The sequence below is a fragment of the Monopterus albus genome, unplaced genomic scaffold (genome assembly GCF_001952655.1).
Source record: "Monopterus albus unplaced genomic scaffold, M_albus_1.0 scaffold167.1, whole genome shotgun sequence".
NCBI lineage: Eukaryota > Metazoa > Chordata > Actinopteri > Synbranchiformes > Synbranchidae > Monopterus > Monopterus albus.
Genome location: NW_018128047.1, coordinates 24,706 through 40,775, shown reverse-complemented (window position 1 = coordinate 40,775; position 16,070 = coordinate 24,706). Strand labels below are relative to the sequence as shown.

At 41.7% G+C, this 16,070-nt stretch overlaps 2 protein-coding genes across 2 annotated transcripts; one reads left to right on the top strand and one right to left on the bottom strand.

Moving 5' to 3' along the window:
• Positions 1-4,295: 4,295 nt before the first annotated feature.
• Positions 4,296-7,355, top strand: otol1b (otolin 1b). The gene is made up of 5 exons (XM_020615645.1): positions 4,296-4,382; positions 4,866-5,272; positions 5,388-5,477; positions 6,191-6,253; positions 6,339-7,355. Exons 2-5 carry the CDS (start codon positions 4,879-4,881, stop codon positions 7,226-7,228), a joined length of 1,437 nt encoding a protein of 478 aa, XP_020471301.1. The 5' UTR covers positions 4,296-4,382; positions 4,866-4,878; the 3' UTR covers positions 7,229-7,355.
• A 1,611-nt stretch (positions 7,356-8,966) lies between these two features.
• LOC109969000 (low affinity immunoglobulin gamma Fc region receptor IV-like) lies at positions 8,967-10,854 on the bottom strand. Its single transcript, XM_020615625.1, has 5 exons — positions 10,792-10,854; positions 10,653-10,688; positions 10,134-10,424; positions 9,612-9,884; positions 8,967-9,237 (listed from the first exon to the last, which is right to left on the bottom strand). The coding sequence occupies exons 1-5, from the start codon at positions 10,814-10,816 to the stop codon at positions 8,969-8,971; spliced, it is 894 nt and encodes a 297-aa protein (XP_020471281.1). The 5' UTR covers positions 10,817-10,854; the 3' UTR covers positions 8,967-8,968.
• Positions 10,855-16,070: the final 5,216 nt, after the last annotated feature.

Genomic DNA, 16,070 nt, shown 5'->3' with positions numbered 1-16,070 from the left:
TCATGGTGAACTGCACCTGTTCACTGTGGAGGGAATTGGGCAAGTAGTCAGCTTCAGACTGCAGCTGAGTCATGCAAAAGTGAAGGCAATATTACACTTGCTTTGGTATTTTTAGTGTTGTTTGTTGACATTGGGGCATATGAGGGTAAGTGGCGGTATTGGAAAGTAACTAAGTATATTCACCCTAGTACTGCATTTAAGAACAGTTTTGTACCTGAGTATTTTCATTTTGTGCTACTTCTTGCTTTGTTGTATTCTCATTTCTTGCAATTTCATAATGACAAAGAGCTGGGCAGAGCACAGCAGAGCTAGTGGAGCAGACAGAGGGAGTGCTGGGTGGAGCGGAGTGGATTGATTTTGTTTCATGCTAGTGCTACCATGAGTTATATACTGTAGCTTTAAGTACAGTGCAGGACAGACACAGTTAGGCAGCAGGATGGAACATTAGAGAGGAACAGGAAATGTCTAAGAAATCCCCAAAATAACCTAATCAGCAATAACACAAACACAAGACACTTATGTAGCACAGTTTTAAAAAAACACTTTAAATAAAATACTTTTTGGCTAAAGCTAAATACAGTGCCTTGAGTAAATGTACTTAGTTATTTTCCAAAACTACTGTGTTGTTGGTGTGGACTGTAATATAAAAAGGTGTTTCTGTGAAAAATGACCTGGGAGAACTGGGAGATCCTTTGTCAGGAGCCTTACATATATAAGCTTTAGCTGTACTTTAGTATTTTGTCAGCATTGTACAGTAGCTGAATAAACCTTTGTGAAGTTAGGCCTACATTGCACTACCTGCAGTAATTTTTACAGTGCCTTGCGAAAGTATTCGGCCCCCTTGAACTTTGCGACCTTTTGCCACATTTCAGGCTTCAAACATAAAGATATAAAACTGTAATTTTTTGTGAAGAATCAACAACAAGTGGGACACAATCATGAAGTGGAACGAAATTTATTGGATATTTCAAACTTTTTTAACAAATAAAAAACTGAATAATTGGGCGTGCAAAATTATTCAGCCCCTTTACTTTCAGTGCAGCAAACTCTCTCCAGAAGTTCAGTGAGGATCTCTGAATGATCCAATGTTGACCTAAATGACTAATGATGATAAATAGAATCCACCTGTGTGTAATCAAGTCTCCGTATAAATGCACCTGCACTGTGATAGTCTCAGAGGTCTGTTTAAAGCGCAGAGAGCATCATGAAGAACAAGGAACACACCAGGCAGGTCCGAGATACTGTTGTGGAGAAGTTTAAAGCCGGATTTGGATACAAAAAGATTTCCCAAGCTTTAAACATCCCAAGGAGCACTGTGCAAGTGATAATATTGAAATGGAAGGAGTATCAGACCACTGCAAATCTACCAAGACCTGGCCGTCCCTCTAAACTTTCAGCTCATACAAGGAGAAGACTGATCAGAGATGCAGCCAAGAGGCCCATGATCACTCTGGATGAACTGCAGAGATCTACAGCTGAGGTGGGAGACTCTGTCCATAGGACAACAATCAGTCGTATACTGCACAAATCTGGCCTTTATGGAAGAGTGGCAAGAAGAAAGCCATTTCTTAAAGATATCCATAAAAAGTGTCGTTTAAAGTTTGCCACAAGCCACCTGGGAGACACACCAAACATGTGGAAGAAGGTGCTCTGGTCAGATGAAACCAAAATCGAACTTTTTGGCAACAATGCAAAACGTTATGTTTGGCGTAAAAGCAACACAGCTCATCACCCTGAACACACCATCCCCACTGTCAAACATGGTGGTGGCAGCATCCTGGTTTGGGCCTGCTTTTCTTCAGCAGGGACAGGGAAGATGGTTAAAATTGATGGGAAGATGGATGGAGCCAAATACAGGACCATTCTGGAAGGAAACCTGATGGTGTCTGCAAAAGACCTGAGACTGGGATGGAGATTTGTCTTCCAACAAGACAATGATCCAAAACATAAAGCAAAATCTACATTGGAATGGTTCACAAATAAACATATCCAGGTGTTAGAATGGCCAAGTCAAAGTCCAGACCTGAATCCAATCGAGAATCTGTGGGAAGAACTGAAAACTGCTGTTCACAAACGCTCTCTATCCAACCTCACTGAGCTCGAGCTGTTTTGCAAGGCGGAATGGGCAAAAATTTCAGTCTCTTGATGTGCAAAACTGATAGAGACATACCCCAAGTGACTTACAGCTGTAATCGCAGCAAAAGGTGGCGCTACAAAGTATTAACTTAAGGGGGCTGAATAATTTTGCACGGCCAATTTTTCAGTTTTTTATTTGTTAGAAAAGTTTGAAATATCCAATAAATTTTGTTCCACTTCATGATTGTGTCCCACTTGTTGTTGATTCTTCACAAAAAATTACAGTTTTATATCTTTATGTTTGAAGCCTGAAATGTGGCAAAAGGTCGCAAAGTTCAAGGGGGCCGAATACTTTCGCAAGGCACTGTATGTTACCATATTTGAGCAACCAACTTGAAACATATCAGACACCAGTCCCTAACATCAGAGTGGCTTTTCAAGGTGTGGCAGGAGAAAGTGTTTTTGTGCTCTTACTACATGAGAGGAGTCTTCAGTGCCAGCAGAGCTCTTGCCAGAGTCATGAGCAGCTAATTCGGCAGTTTCCAGATTTTCTTTGAAAAGACTCCACAGTCAAAGAGGCTATGGTCTTATTTATGCCAGTGAGCATAATGGCAGAATATTCATACAGAAAATGTCTGGTTGCTGAATGTTGGTAACTGAACAAGCTGCTATCTTTTTGTCTCACTTTCACCCTCACTCTATACACATTCACTGCAACTCCAAGATCTCCTTTGCATGAATAGGGTTAATGTAAGGCAATACACTTCCATCCATCCAAGTCCTCTTTCTGCTCGGCTACACCCGCTGAGTAAGTTAACTCTTCCTTACCCCTCGCTCTATAGTGTGTGCAGATAGGGGTTGGGGGCAAGGCCAGTGCCAGTGTTAAATGAACAGACAAGTGAGCAGCGCCTGGGTCCTCTGTGACCAGCTAGGCGCTGTAAGCTGACCACCGCTGTTGTGTGTGGTCTGAATGGAGCTGAGAGACGATGGGGTTGAAGTCGGGCTTGGAGAACCCCAGAGGAACTGCTTTCCCTCGCTGGGCTCAGCTGCATAGCTACATACACTCCATTTATTTGTCTCTTTGGGGGAGCACTTCACCTGAGCTGCTGGGAAGGAGGGAGAGGAAGAGCATGTAAATGTAAGAGAGGAGATAAAGGGAAATGGTTTACATAAACAGTCATTTGTAGAATCTCTCCTTTTATCCCTCCAACCAACCATCACCCCTCATTTTTTTCCTACATTTCATTTCCCGTCTTCTTGCTCACTCATAGCTGGCCATAGATCCTTCTAAGGACAAGAGGTCTTTGATAACTGAAGCATGTCCACTGCTCAAACATTCATTGTCACTGGCAAGTTAAGAGTCTCAGCCAGACAGCTACCAGAAAGTCACTTTCTGCACAAACACCCGATGCTATCTTGTTACAGCATAAGAATGAATTGTTGTACAGCCACATAGTATGAATAACAGTTAGCAAATGTAGTTTCCAGCAAACTCAGAGGCCCCTGTGCAAAAAGTTGTCATGGTGATCAGGAAAACATTGCAACTGTGCTGATTTAAGGGAGATAAGCTGGTTCCTTTCACAAACAGCTCAAGTTTAGCAAATGCTGAGTGAGGAGATTATCAGTGCTTTTTAGGCCAAAGCTTTCTTTTGGATGCTCACCAAGCACTAGAAGATTGTAAATACTGAGCACCCTGTGCTATGGGCCAGTTTGGAGATGTAGCAGTAAGTTGAAAAGTCTGATAATACTGTAGGTCAGTTTGAAAGATTCTGCGTGGTACTATTCAATAAAGCACCTAAAATAAAACTGAGCTGCAGCTACAAGCTGAGTGCTGTCCAAATCTGCACTTGGAAAAAAAAAGGCTGTTGTAGTGCCCTGGCCTCTGTCACAGAATCCTCTTTTCTTGGCTTTGTCCCACCTTAAGAGCCTGGGTAGCAGGGTTAGAAGTTGGAGGAATGCCTCTCATATCGGGTGACCCATTGCCCCCAAGGCCTTTGCTCCTCACCTCGCTCTCAGCGAGGAGGGAGTGCTCCTGTTGGCTGCTGTATCTCATGTCACAAAAGCACCTTTCTACACAACAGGAGCACAGAGAATGGGCCACAGCACAGTGGTTCTCCTTGGGTTGACTCCAGCCCACTGTAGTTGGATTTCAGACCTCCCCCTGCGCTTCCAACAAACACCCTCATTGGCGGGGGTGTTCTTTCACCCAAGCCTAGCAGAGATATCAGACAGACCTGGAGCTCCTGGTGCTGCCTCCAAGGCGCCACTAGAGAGGATAAATGACCATACCACTTATGCATATCTAGGTGAGTCTTATCAATTTTACTGAATACATATTCTCAGAAAGTTGTCTGCATGACAAGAAACCTAGTAAAACCACTAGCTTGTGTATTGGTGCATAGATCATTGACTTCACTTATGTGATACTGTGACTAAGAAGCTGAAGGTTTTCATTCTAGTTGAACACTTGAACTTTTGGGTTAATTCATAAACTACCAGAGAGGAGAAACTGACTTATAAAATCAGCTTTGATTGAAGGGCAAACTGCAGACCTACTGGGTCACAGGAAAAAAAAAAGTTGCCCCAATCTGAGGTGGAAATAAAGAAACAAAGAAACCAGTCAAATATAAACATGGAAATAATTATTAGAACTGATAATAAATAGATGCATCATACTGTATGATGTGATTTGCAACAGTCAACATTAAATCAGCATATGCTATTTTTGTAACCTCTTGTCTTAAATGAAATGAGTGAAAAACGTGTTGCATACACTCATGTGTTCTCAGATCCCAGTCAACCATGAGGATTAACTTCTGTCAGCAGACTCTTGTAGCAGCAGTTGTGGTTACACTCACTGTGGTGCCCTGCATTGAAGCTAAGACTACACAGAAGCCAAAGTACCAGTACACTAAGAAGCCTCTTCCTCAGATCACCGTGCACAGCCCTGTGACCACTAGCACGCCCAAAACTCTCAAGACAGTGGCAAGCACAAATCCTGTGGAGCCCCATCCAGTGCCCGCCACAGAGAGGACCACCTATCCAAGCCATGTCTTCTCTCAGTACTACACTGAGCCTCCTGGTGTTGGACCTGAGAACTACACCCTAGATTACAATGAGTGTTACTTTAACTTCTGTGAGTGCTGTCCACCTGAGAGAGGCCCCAGGGGGCCAAAGGGAGACAGGGGCCTGGCAGGTATAAGAAGCACCAACAGAGTGTAATATAGGAAGTGTTGTTACTCTAATTAATTTATTAGTCTTTTTATTAGTGCTTTCTGCATTTTGAACTTCACTTATCTGTGCTCATCTAGGGCCACCTGGCGACAGGAGTCTTGCAGGAGAACCTGGGTTACCAGGACCACCAGGTGTGAGTGGTCCAATGGGGTTAAAAGGAGAGAAAGGTGAATATAATATGGTCAAGAACATGTTTAAAACAGCTGTGTCTGATGGTTTTGGCGTACAGTGACCTGTAGCGCCATACAAATGGAAGAAGTTCAAGCAGTTTATGTCCAGGATGTGAGGGGGCTGCAGAAATCTTCTCTGCCCTCCTCTGGACCAGTGAGATGTACAGGGCATTACAAGGACATGTTATGAAACCACAGGCCCAGGACATGATAAATGTTCCTGTTCCCTGATATTGTGCTGGTTAAACATAACTTTAAACTGTTGCTGTTTTATGAAAACAGACCCTGATTGTCAGTTTTTTGTCTATGGTAGAGGTGAAGACAGAATAAATAATCCTTTCTCAAAGCTTGCTGACACAGAAGGTCTACTCCTCTCCACAGGCAACACAAGATACTGCAACATACCATAAAACAGGAAACTATCAAGAGAAAGCTATGGTGCAGATTCTGCTTCCCTGCTCTGATATATTGTTTTACTAATTTAAATTTAGGTTTCCTGTAGCCTAAGTGTGCACTGTGCAGTAGTGCTATGTCAGGTAATATGAATAACAATATACTGCATGAAAAATACATTTTAGATCAGTGACCCAAACAGAGATGGGTGAAACATCTTCCCTGGTTTCCTCTTTACCTAGTTTAAAAAATATTATTTTGCTCCATATTGTTCATTGAATCTTAGCTTTACTGTATCTATTTCTTATGGGACAAAGGTGACAGAGGTTACAGCGGGACAGTTGGACCACAAGGAGTACCAGGGAAACCAGGACAAAAAGGTGCAAACTTGTTAGATGACCACTGAATTCTTTTACATTGTTGCCAGACTTCAGTAGATCTGACACAGTTTCTTTTACTTTACAGGTGATGTTGGCTCAAAAGGTGACGAAGGTAAAATAGGGTTGCAAGGTGTCAAAGGTCATAGTGGGGGGAAAGGTGAACCTGGCTTCAATGGAACTGCTGGTGAGAAAGGAGAACCGGGAACAGAAGGGCCAGCTGGACCTCCAGGAGCGGCTGGTCCTAAGGGAGACAAGGGAGATAAGGGGGAGTGTGGCTTTTTTGGGGAGAAAGGGCAAAAGGGTGAACAAGGAGATCCTGGGCCACCTGGCATGCCAGGAGTGATGGGTATTCCAGGAATAAATGGCAAGCACGGTTCCCCAGGTCCTGTAGGTGTCCAAGGAGATCCAGGACTTCCTGGACCACCAGGACAGCCAGGCGTGGGAGGGCCTCAGGGACCACAAGGCATAAGAGGAATGCCTGGGCCAAAAGGGGACAGAGGTTACCCGGGGATGAGAGGTGATCGGGGCATTCGTGGAGTCAAAGGAGCGAAGGGATCAGGGGTGCCCCAGAAACGCTCAGCCTTCAGTGTCGGCATCTCTCCAAGAAAGTCCTTCCCTCCATCTGGCTTCCCAATCCGCTTTGACAAGATCTTCTACAACGAGGAGAACCACTTCAACCTCACTTCCAACAGCTTTACCTGTGTCCACGCCGGGGTTTATATCTTCTCCTTCCACATCACTGTACGCAATCAGCCGCTGCGCGCCACACTGGTAGTGAATGGGTCACGGCGGGTAAGGATGCGCGACTCTCTGTATGGTCAAGACATCGACCAGGCATCCAGTCTTGTGGTGCTGCAGCTGGCAGAGGGTGATCAGGTGTGGATGGAGACACTCAGAGACTGGAACGGGATGTATGCCAGCAGTGAGGACGACAGTATCTTCTCTGGGTTTCTGCTTTACTCAGACAAGGTCTGATACACAGTAGTGCTACTGACAATACCTTCTTCTACTGTTCTAACCAGACCACATCTGTGAAAAGGCCAGATGGTGGTGCCACACCACAGAACTCAGAGACTGCTTGAAAGCTGTTCTGTACACTAGAGGACTGGCAATATCATATTTATCACATTAGAACCTTATTAGTATCTTCTTGTTTTGTTTGTTGTGAAAACTCTGACATACTCTCATTTACTGCTGGTATATTTATTTACAGTGTTTTGATCTACATAACCTTGATAAGGTATATGAACACACATCCCAACAGTTCTTTATATATACATAGATGGAGGATGAATCAACCAGTTCACAAACATTTGGTCACTTGGTGAGTGAAGTGTGGTCAGAAAACAATCACTCTGAAAAGATTAAGAAAATATTAGAAAAATGATGAAGGTGAATGAGGGCAAAGCTGCTAATATTCACCACAAATGGAACTCATATAAAACAACCCAACTGCACTGTGTATGATAACACTGCAAGTTTTCAAGTCATGATGAAAATTGGATATTTATGGAGCATCGGTGCATATTTATGGACCACTCATTTATATGACACTTGTAGACTGAAATGTTAACAAAAATGTTTGCAGTAAGCTTAACAGCACACAGACACTGGTTAATAAACCCCGCATAGTGTTCCTATCAGTATATTGTACTTAGCCTTTAGTCCTTCAAACCCATTCTGAACTATTTATTGAACATCTACCAACAGTTATGCCCTCAGTTAAACACCACTCACCTCACTTGTTTGACCCAAACAAGCCCCTTCAACCCTTCCTTCCATGTTGATCCTCTGTCCTTCTCTCACTTCAAACACTACTTGCCTCCTAGCTGACCTAGCCTCCCTGCATCTAATTGGAAAAATGCAACATAGAAATGAATATATGACGTATGTGTTAAATATACAGATATTATCACTGTGACATTTGCTGCATTATGATTATTTACTGTAAATTTGACAAGAATGATCTTACCCTTCTTCAGTGGAGGAATATAATACCTGTTATTTTACCAGTACTCCTAATGTGCAAGCAGTATTGTTGTAGGGTTGTGTAAAGACCATGTGTTCACTGAAAATAAAATCCAGTAGTTCATATCATTTATGAAATGCTTTATTTCCTGTAACCAATATGGGATTAGTTATTAAACCCAACACTCCTGATCCAGTTAGTTTTCTACAGATCCAATCATGAAGTTGATATTTGGCAATCTGTGAAATTCATATTGCACAATGAATCATATAAAAAGTGTGTAATAGCAGTACAGTGGCCCAGGATGATTAATGACAGATAGATAAATATGTGGTCCCATTTAACATATTATTACTGGAATACAGGATCATTCATTTCTGCAAAGGTCTGTAATGCATCATAACTGGTCAGTACAGGACAGTGTGTGGAGATTTCCTGGACATGTCACCAGACTCATGTGGCATATTAGCAGACTCTCCAGACATGTCATCAGTTTCCTGAGACAAAGCAGAATGCTTTGGAGTAGCAGTTTGATTGAGAGGTTGAACTGTAGACAGAATAGTACTTGGCTGTGAAGGATCTGACAATTGTATGCTCGTTTCAGTAGGCGGAGTAAAAGTAGGCTTTGCAGTGGATGTGTGAGGGGTGTGCCAGGCTGCTGTTGGCTCAGCTGCAGGGAGGAGGGAGAGCTTTGGAGGTGGGAGGGTGGGTCTTGGGTGATGCGACACAGCAGGTTACATTTACTTCTAATTACCTGTCTCTTGTTCAAAGCTTAAAGACTCACTCCACCTCCAGAGGCCCAACTGAGGCACCTTGGCCTTGCAGCTGTACTGGCCTGGTTTCCACGAGACCAGAGCATAGTTCTCAGAGGCTGCTGGTCCCAGTCTGGTGTTATTCTTGTAGAAAAAGTATTGTATTGGAGGGGCAGGGGCAGGAATGTTGTATTGGACGTGACACACGAGTTTGATCAGGTCATTGGCGGCATCAATTTCCAAATGTGGCTGTGACAGAACCTCTGAAATAGAGCCACAGTAAAGGAAACATTACCAACACTGACATAGTTTAAAATAGTCTAATTCTTAATTGGGCTGAAAACAACTACTAAATTATACTCGTAAGAAAATTCAGCATTTTGCAAAAGACTTTCATATGCTTTATTTAGATGAGAAGATCTACACCACTATCCTGTCTGTCTATAAACAAAATAAAGTGAGCAGGACGTCATCTTTTTAAAGAGTGGAAACAGTGGGAAACAGACTGACTCTGACTCTGACCAAAAGGAACAAAATCCACCATTGTTTGTAAGTGGATTGTGTCACCTTCAGACAGAGCCAGTTAACTATTCTTTTAATGTGTCCTGCAACTGCAGTCAAACTCAATGCAACTCACCTAGGACCTGCACTGGAGAGGCAGCTGAAATTACAGAGTGTGTATTTCTCTGTATGTCCCAGGAAGCCCTGCAAGAATACAGTCCCTGATCCTCAAGGGTCAAGTTGGTCAGGTAGAAATGTGGGTTGACACCATTTCGTCTCATAACTTCAACACCATCTTTGTAGAGAATCACCTCCCGAAGCGGGTATTTTCTTCGGACACGGCACGTGACGTTCAAGGTGCCTCCAACAAGGCTGGGATGAGGAGGGACCTGCAGGATAGCCCACCCTCCTGAACAAAGATTACAGAGAATAAATCAGCCAGTGGAAGTGTGTTTGGGATGTGCTGTAAGACAAAAATTTGCTAAATTGTATCATTTTCTAGAGACAAACCCACAGGAGACACTAAAATGATTTAGTTCAGTGATAAAGTTCAGTGATTCTCTGTTTCTGAAGTGAACAGCAAAGAGGGAAAAGAAAAAGGGGGCTTGATATACAAAATGAAGGACATTACTAATGCTACAGATAAACAAGAGCTTACCATCCACGTTGATCTCTACAGGCAGACTTCTGCGGGTGTGTATGTTTCCCACTATTGTGTCCCTCACACCCTGGCAAATAAACTTCCCACTCTTTTTAACCATGGTGTTCCATAGAAGTAAGTCCTGCCCAAAGTACGGTAGTTGCTCAGATCCCCTGAACCACAGGAAATCCCAGGTAGACCTGTTGCCATCTGGAATGCTGCATCTCAGCCGGACATCCTCCCCAGAGAAGATCCTTGAATGGCCTGACACGATCTCCACTTCAGCTCTGAATGAGGTCTCAGAGGGAGCTATGAAGAAACATACAGACAATATGGGTTTGCTGTCCAGGAATGTCACATAGAATGTAGATAATTTGTTTAAACTCTCACTGCTATTGTTCAGTTCATGTACTTACTGTGTTCTGTTCAGCAGATATACAAAGCTAAACCTTAATTCTATTGATACAATATGTAATGTGCTTACAAATGTGTAATATGTTGCTCCATATCTAGTAATGAATTACTGTAGGTACATACCTGCAGGCACAGCGAGCTGTGGCAGAACTGAGAAAACTGAAACAGAAAATAATTGAGATTACCTGACAAACTTTAGTGGATTGTATCAAATAAAATGTTAAACTTGTGAGATGCTGCAACTGAACTGAAGAGAACTCACCAAGGAGGCAAATGACCGTGTCCATCGTGATTGCTCTATGTGTATGAAACAGACCGAGAGTGGATCATTTATTACTAGTGAAGAGGGAAGTGAAAGTGATATTTCTGAGCTGTACTGCATCACTCAGGATATCCCCTTTTTCAAGAAAACTGTGAGCATCCCATCCTTTCATTTCTGAGTTTATTTTTTATGAAAGCAGTTCTGTGAATGCTGACAGGGATTTCTTGTTTCAAAAACAACAAAATAGACAAGGGTGCCCAGCATTGCCACACAAATGAGCATCATCCTTTGTTCAAGTTAATGCTGGTACTCTTAACATTTACATTATAGTACAATGTTACTGAAGTGGCAAACATCAATATTTAGGTTTAGAAAGTTTTGTAATTTCAACTCTATTTTCTGTTTGAGGCGCATCTCAACCCTGGACATTTTTTAATAACCAGTGGAAAACAAGCGGGAACTAAAAGTAGCACACCCTTTCTCTGAATTTCATTTGGAATCTACCTCCACCCACTGAAAGAGAAAATAATAAAAACATCATGACTTACAGTGTGGAAAAGTGACCATATAAATGATTGGTTTAAAATCAATGACAAATTTTGAAGTACTAGTAAGTGGGAGACCAATGAGGTTAAAGGTTAAAGGTAAGTTTTAGTCTCATGCTTGTAGTCTTTAGATTGTGTGTGTGTTTAAGTCCATTTCAGTTATTATATTGTTATAATTGACATACGTCACCTATTATATTTTTTCTTGTCATTTTTAAAAAATATTTTATTTCATTTAATTGTAATGTTTGTGTTATTTTAACTTCACTTCATTCATCAGTACTTGTTATACTTGCATTGTAGTAGTGTACTAATGGATGACCGAGAGTGACTCTGTGTGTAAGAACAACCGGGAGACGACCCTGGTGTCCTAGAGTAACCTGAGGGGGTTTACTAGCCTGTTACCTGGAAGGCTGCCCAGTTTTTCAGCCCAGACTAAAAGGTGGCGTGAGGGCACCTGTCACACCGCAGAGAGGAAGAGATAGAAAAAAGGCTTTGATGTAAATATGTTTTTAAGGATGTCAGGTTGAGTCATTAATTCTAATGTTTAATATTTTCAAGATGACACCTTGTGACAAGTTAATGTGTTTATGTATTACCTTTTAATGAGTTGGGCATCTTTATATGACAGAGTGATATGTTGCATGTTACTTTTTGTCACCTTAATGGAGTTTTTGACATTTATGATATTTAGACGTATCATTAATCAGGGACATGTGTCAAGAAGGGATTGTTTGCTCATTAGTAGTGCCAGTCTTCATAGGACTTACAGTTGGTCTGTCATTTGCATTGAACTTCTTACTTTTTGTTTTATAATGTCTGGAGAGGCACCTAAAGCTGACCCCTCTAGGTTCAAATACAATGGTGGCTATGGAGGTCGAAGAGAGAAAGGTATTGTTTAATTTTTGTTGTATTTATAACAGTAGCACTTAGGTACAGCTAAAATAAGTTTAAAAAACAAGGAGTCCAGCATTTGATTCTACACTAGATACTGTACCTAGTATAGTGACACCTAAAGTCACAATGTTATCACAATAAGGCTTTTGGAGTTGTACTACTATGCATTACTTATTTTTTACCCATGTGTATTTAAACAGGCACAAATCTTATACATAGCCTAAAGTATAAAATATAAAGCTTGGAACATCTTTACATTTGTTTTAATAATTTTAAATAATTCTTTGTTTACTACCTCACTAAATTACTGTTCTGTGCTGCTGTAAACATTTGAATTGGTAATTATTACAAGTCTCATTGTGTTTTTTCATGACTATAAAATAAATCCTTAAATTTATTGCCAGCTGTTTCCATGGAAAAAATATGAGCCTGGTCTGGGGCAAAAAGTTCCCAAAATCAGACGTCTGATTTAGTAATTAATTACTAAAAAAATAAACATTTTTTACTATTACTTTAATTTCTCCACTATTATACAGAAATGTATAAATAAACTTCTGTGTCAACTCTTTATTTAATCCCAGGTTGCAAAATCATGACAGTCATGTGAAACACGAACAGGAACTACACATGAGTGCATGTGCATTTTCAACTTTTTATCAACACACACCCACAGATATAAATACAGTCATGGCCAGAAATACTGTGACTCCTATATTTCTGTTAGGTAACACACCTCTCCTCCCAGAAAACTGTTGTAATCACAACTTCTTTGGTATTCTCATGTTTATTTCTTTTGTTTGTATTGGAACAACACAAAAAGCAGAAAAAAGCCAAATCTGATCCACACAGAACTCCAAAAATGGACTGGACAGAATCAGTCACTCCCTGTAACCATCAGTGAGTTTCTTCCACCTCTTTACTGGAATCTTGGACCAGTCTTCTTTTGCCAGCTGCTCCAGGTCTCTCAGGTTTGAAGGCTTCCTGCTCCCAGCTGCTGTTCTGACATCTCTCCACAGCTGCTTTATGGGGTTTAGATCTGGACTCACTGCTGGCCACTTCACAACTCTCCAGCTCATTGTCTGAAACCATTTCTGGTGCTTTCTGAAGTCTGCTTTGGGTCATTGTCCTGCTGTAAGACCCATGACCTCTGACAGAGACCCAACGTTCTGACACTGGGTCCCAGAATTCATTGGTAGTCTTCAGATGTCATAATGCCACACACACAGTCAAGACATCAGTGCCTGAAGCAGCAGAGCAACCCCAAAACATCAGTGAACCTCCACCGTGTTTGACTGTAGGGACGTGTTCTTTTCTTTGAAGGCCTCATTTCATTTTCTGAAAACAATAGAATGATGTGCTCGACCAAAAAGCTGTATTTTAGTCTCATCTGTTCACAGGACAGTCTCCCAGAAGTACTGTGGTTTCCTCAGGTAAGTTTTGGCTTCTTTATGGCTCTGTGTCAGCAGTGGGACCCCTGGGTCTCCTACCATAACATCCCTTGTCATTTACATGGCGACAGATAGTGTGAGCTGACACTGTTGCACCCTGTGCCTGCAGGTCAGCTTGAATTTGCTTGGAAGATGATCAAGGTTCTTTATCCACCATTCCAACAATCCTTCGGTGCAATCTGTCGTCTATTTTTCTCTTTCGTCCACGTCCAGGGAGATTAGCTCCAGCACCATGGGCTGTAAATGTCTTGTCACTGTTGTTCACAATGGACACAGGACCTTGGAGATGGACTTGGAGCCCTGAGACTGTCCAGGCTTTTCCACTACTGTGCTTCTCAAATCCTCAGACATTTCTTTGCTCTTCTTTCTTTTCTCCGTGCTCAGTGTGGTCCACTTTTGTCAGCTTTGTCAACTTTTCTCCATTTTACCTGGTTACCAGTGATTTCTATGTTGCCAGCACCTGTTGGTTGCTACAGGTGAGTTTCATTACAAACTAAAAGGAGGATCACATGCTGGAAATATTTCTGATGATTTTGAAAAGGGGTCAATAATTCTGTCCAGTCCATTTTTGGAGTTCTTTGTGGAAAAGACCAGATTTTGCCTTTTTTTTTTGGCTTTCTTTTTTTGTGTTGTTCCAATGCAAACGAAACAAACATGAGAATAGCAAAGACTTTGATTTCAACAATTTTCTGAGAGAAGTGGTGTGTGTTATCTGACAGAAATACAGGAGTGTCAATATTTTTGGCCATGAATGTACACCAACACCAATAAGTTACATTTAAATAAAAGACAGTATTAAGAAACATTCTCCCATGTGATACAATACCAAACTTACGAGGTCACAAAGAAGAAGTTAAAATACCTGATAATGGCTTCTGCATACAGTGCAATACGAGTTATTCAAGCTGTTAAGTTTGGATTAAAAGTTCAAACTTAAAAATGGAATGCATCTGCACACTAACTATATACTGGTTCAGATATGACTTCAAATCCGGTAACATAAAAAAATCTTAGTTCAGAAGTAAAGGATAAAACGTGCCTTTCACATCGGTCAAACGTACAGTCGAACTCTCCCAGACATTTTTGGATGACCAAACACAATAACAGGGTTGAACACATCTGTGTGCTAACAGCCCAGCACAGTTTTCACCTGCTGTCCTGTCAACTGAGTGAAGCAATCCTTAACTTCCTTCATTAAATGGAATTCTGAATCAAACAGAAAAGTGCTTTATGATAAATTAAACAACTTCATGTCATGTTAAATGCTCTGCACTGGTACAACAACCAGTCTTAGGAGTGATTTTTATGTTTAATGGGAAGCAGCAACAAGTCTTTGTGTTACTTAAAGGTAACCCAACAGATTTGATAAAGCTTAATAACAGACCTAAAAACCTTTATGATGGAACATGCCTATGACACACTCGACAAATTAAACAGATGAACTTTACTATTTGACCATTGCAATTCATGTAACATGGTTTCAAGCAGTGTTCTTTAACAAGAGTACTACTGTAAATATTACAGGTTCAATGTCTTCTAGAAGAACGGATACCTACCACCCTATAGAAAAATAAAATCACTTCTGTACATCCAGCTTATGACTGGTGAGAGAGGTCTGGCGATGAAAACAAGACCACAATAGCCAAACACACACACACACACACACAAGTGGAGGACTTGATGATTTATCGGCATTAATGAAACATGCCCATGTAACAGATGCTCACGTGCGCACTTCTCTGCCTGCACAACTGCCACACATGCAAATACTCTTTCTCCTTTTTCTCCACAGGAAATACCAAGTCATACCAGCAGAAATCATAAGCATGAGCCGGGGGCTTAGTTTAGTGAGGGGGAAGTTGGGGTTTGAATCATTCTGATTTCACCATTTCCTTTCCAAAAAACACATTTTACTTAATTTTATTAGATGCTACGTGGACAATACAGGCCTGTGTGTTTGAGCCTCCACTTATCAAAATCCATCTGGAGACGTCACATCATAATGATGTTATTCACAACTGGTGTGAAAAGTTGTGAATAATGTCAGACTGAGGGACTGAAGAGTCCACTCTGGGTGACTGGCTGAGATGTTTGGGGGCGGGGACGGGGGGGTATAATATACCACTGATGCTGCACTGCATCCATGACTTTGCAACCTGGACACAATGTTTGGAGTGTGCTTGGCCACTGGGACTCCACCTTATGTTGCTTGATGTTAAGGAAACAGCTAGCCTGGCACTGACCAAAGGCAAAATAATCCACCTACCAGCAGCTCTAACGCTCACTAATCTGTAAACCATCCATCCATCCATCCATTTTCCTCCGCTTATCCGGGACTGGGTCGCGGGGGCAGCAGTCTAAGCAAAGATGCCCAGACTTCCCTCTCTCC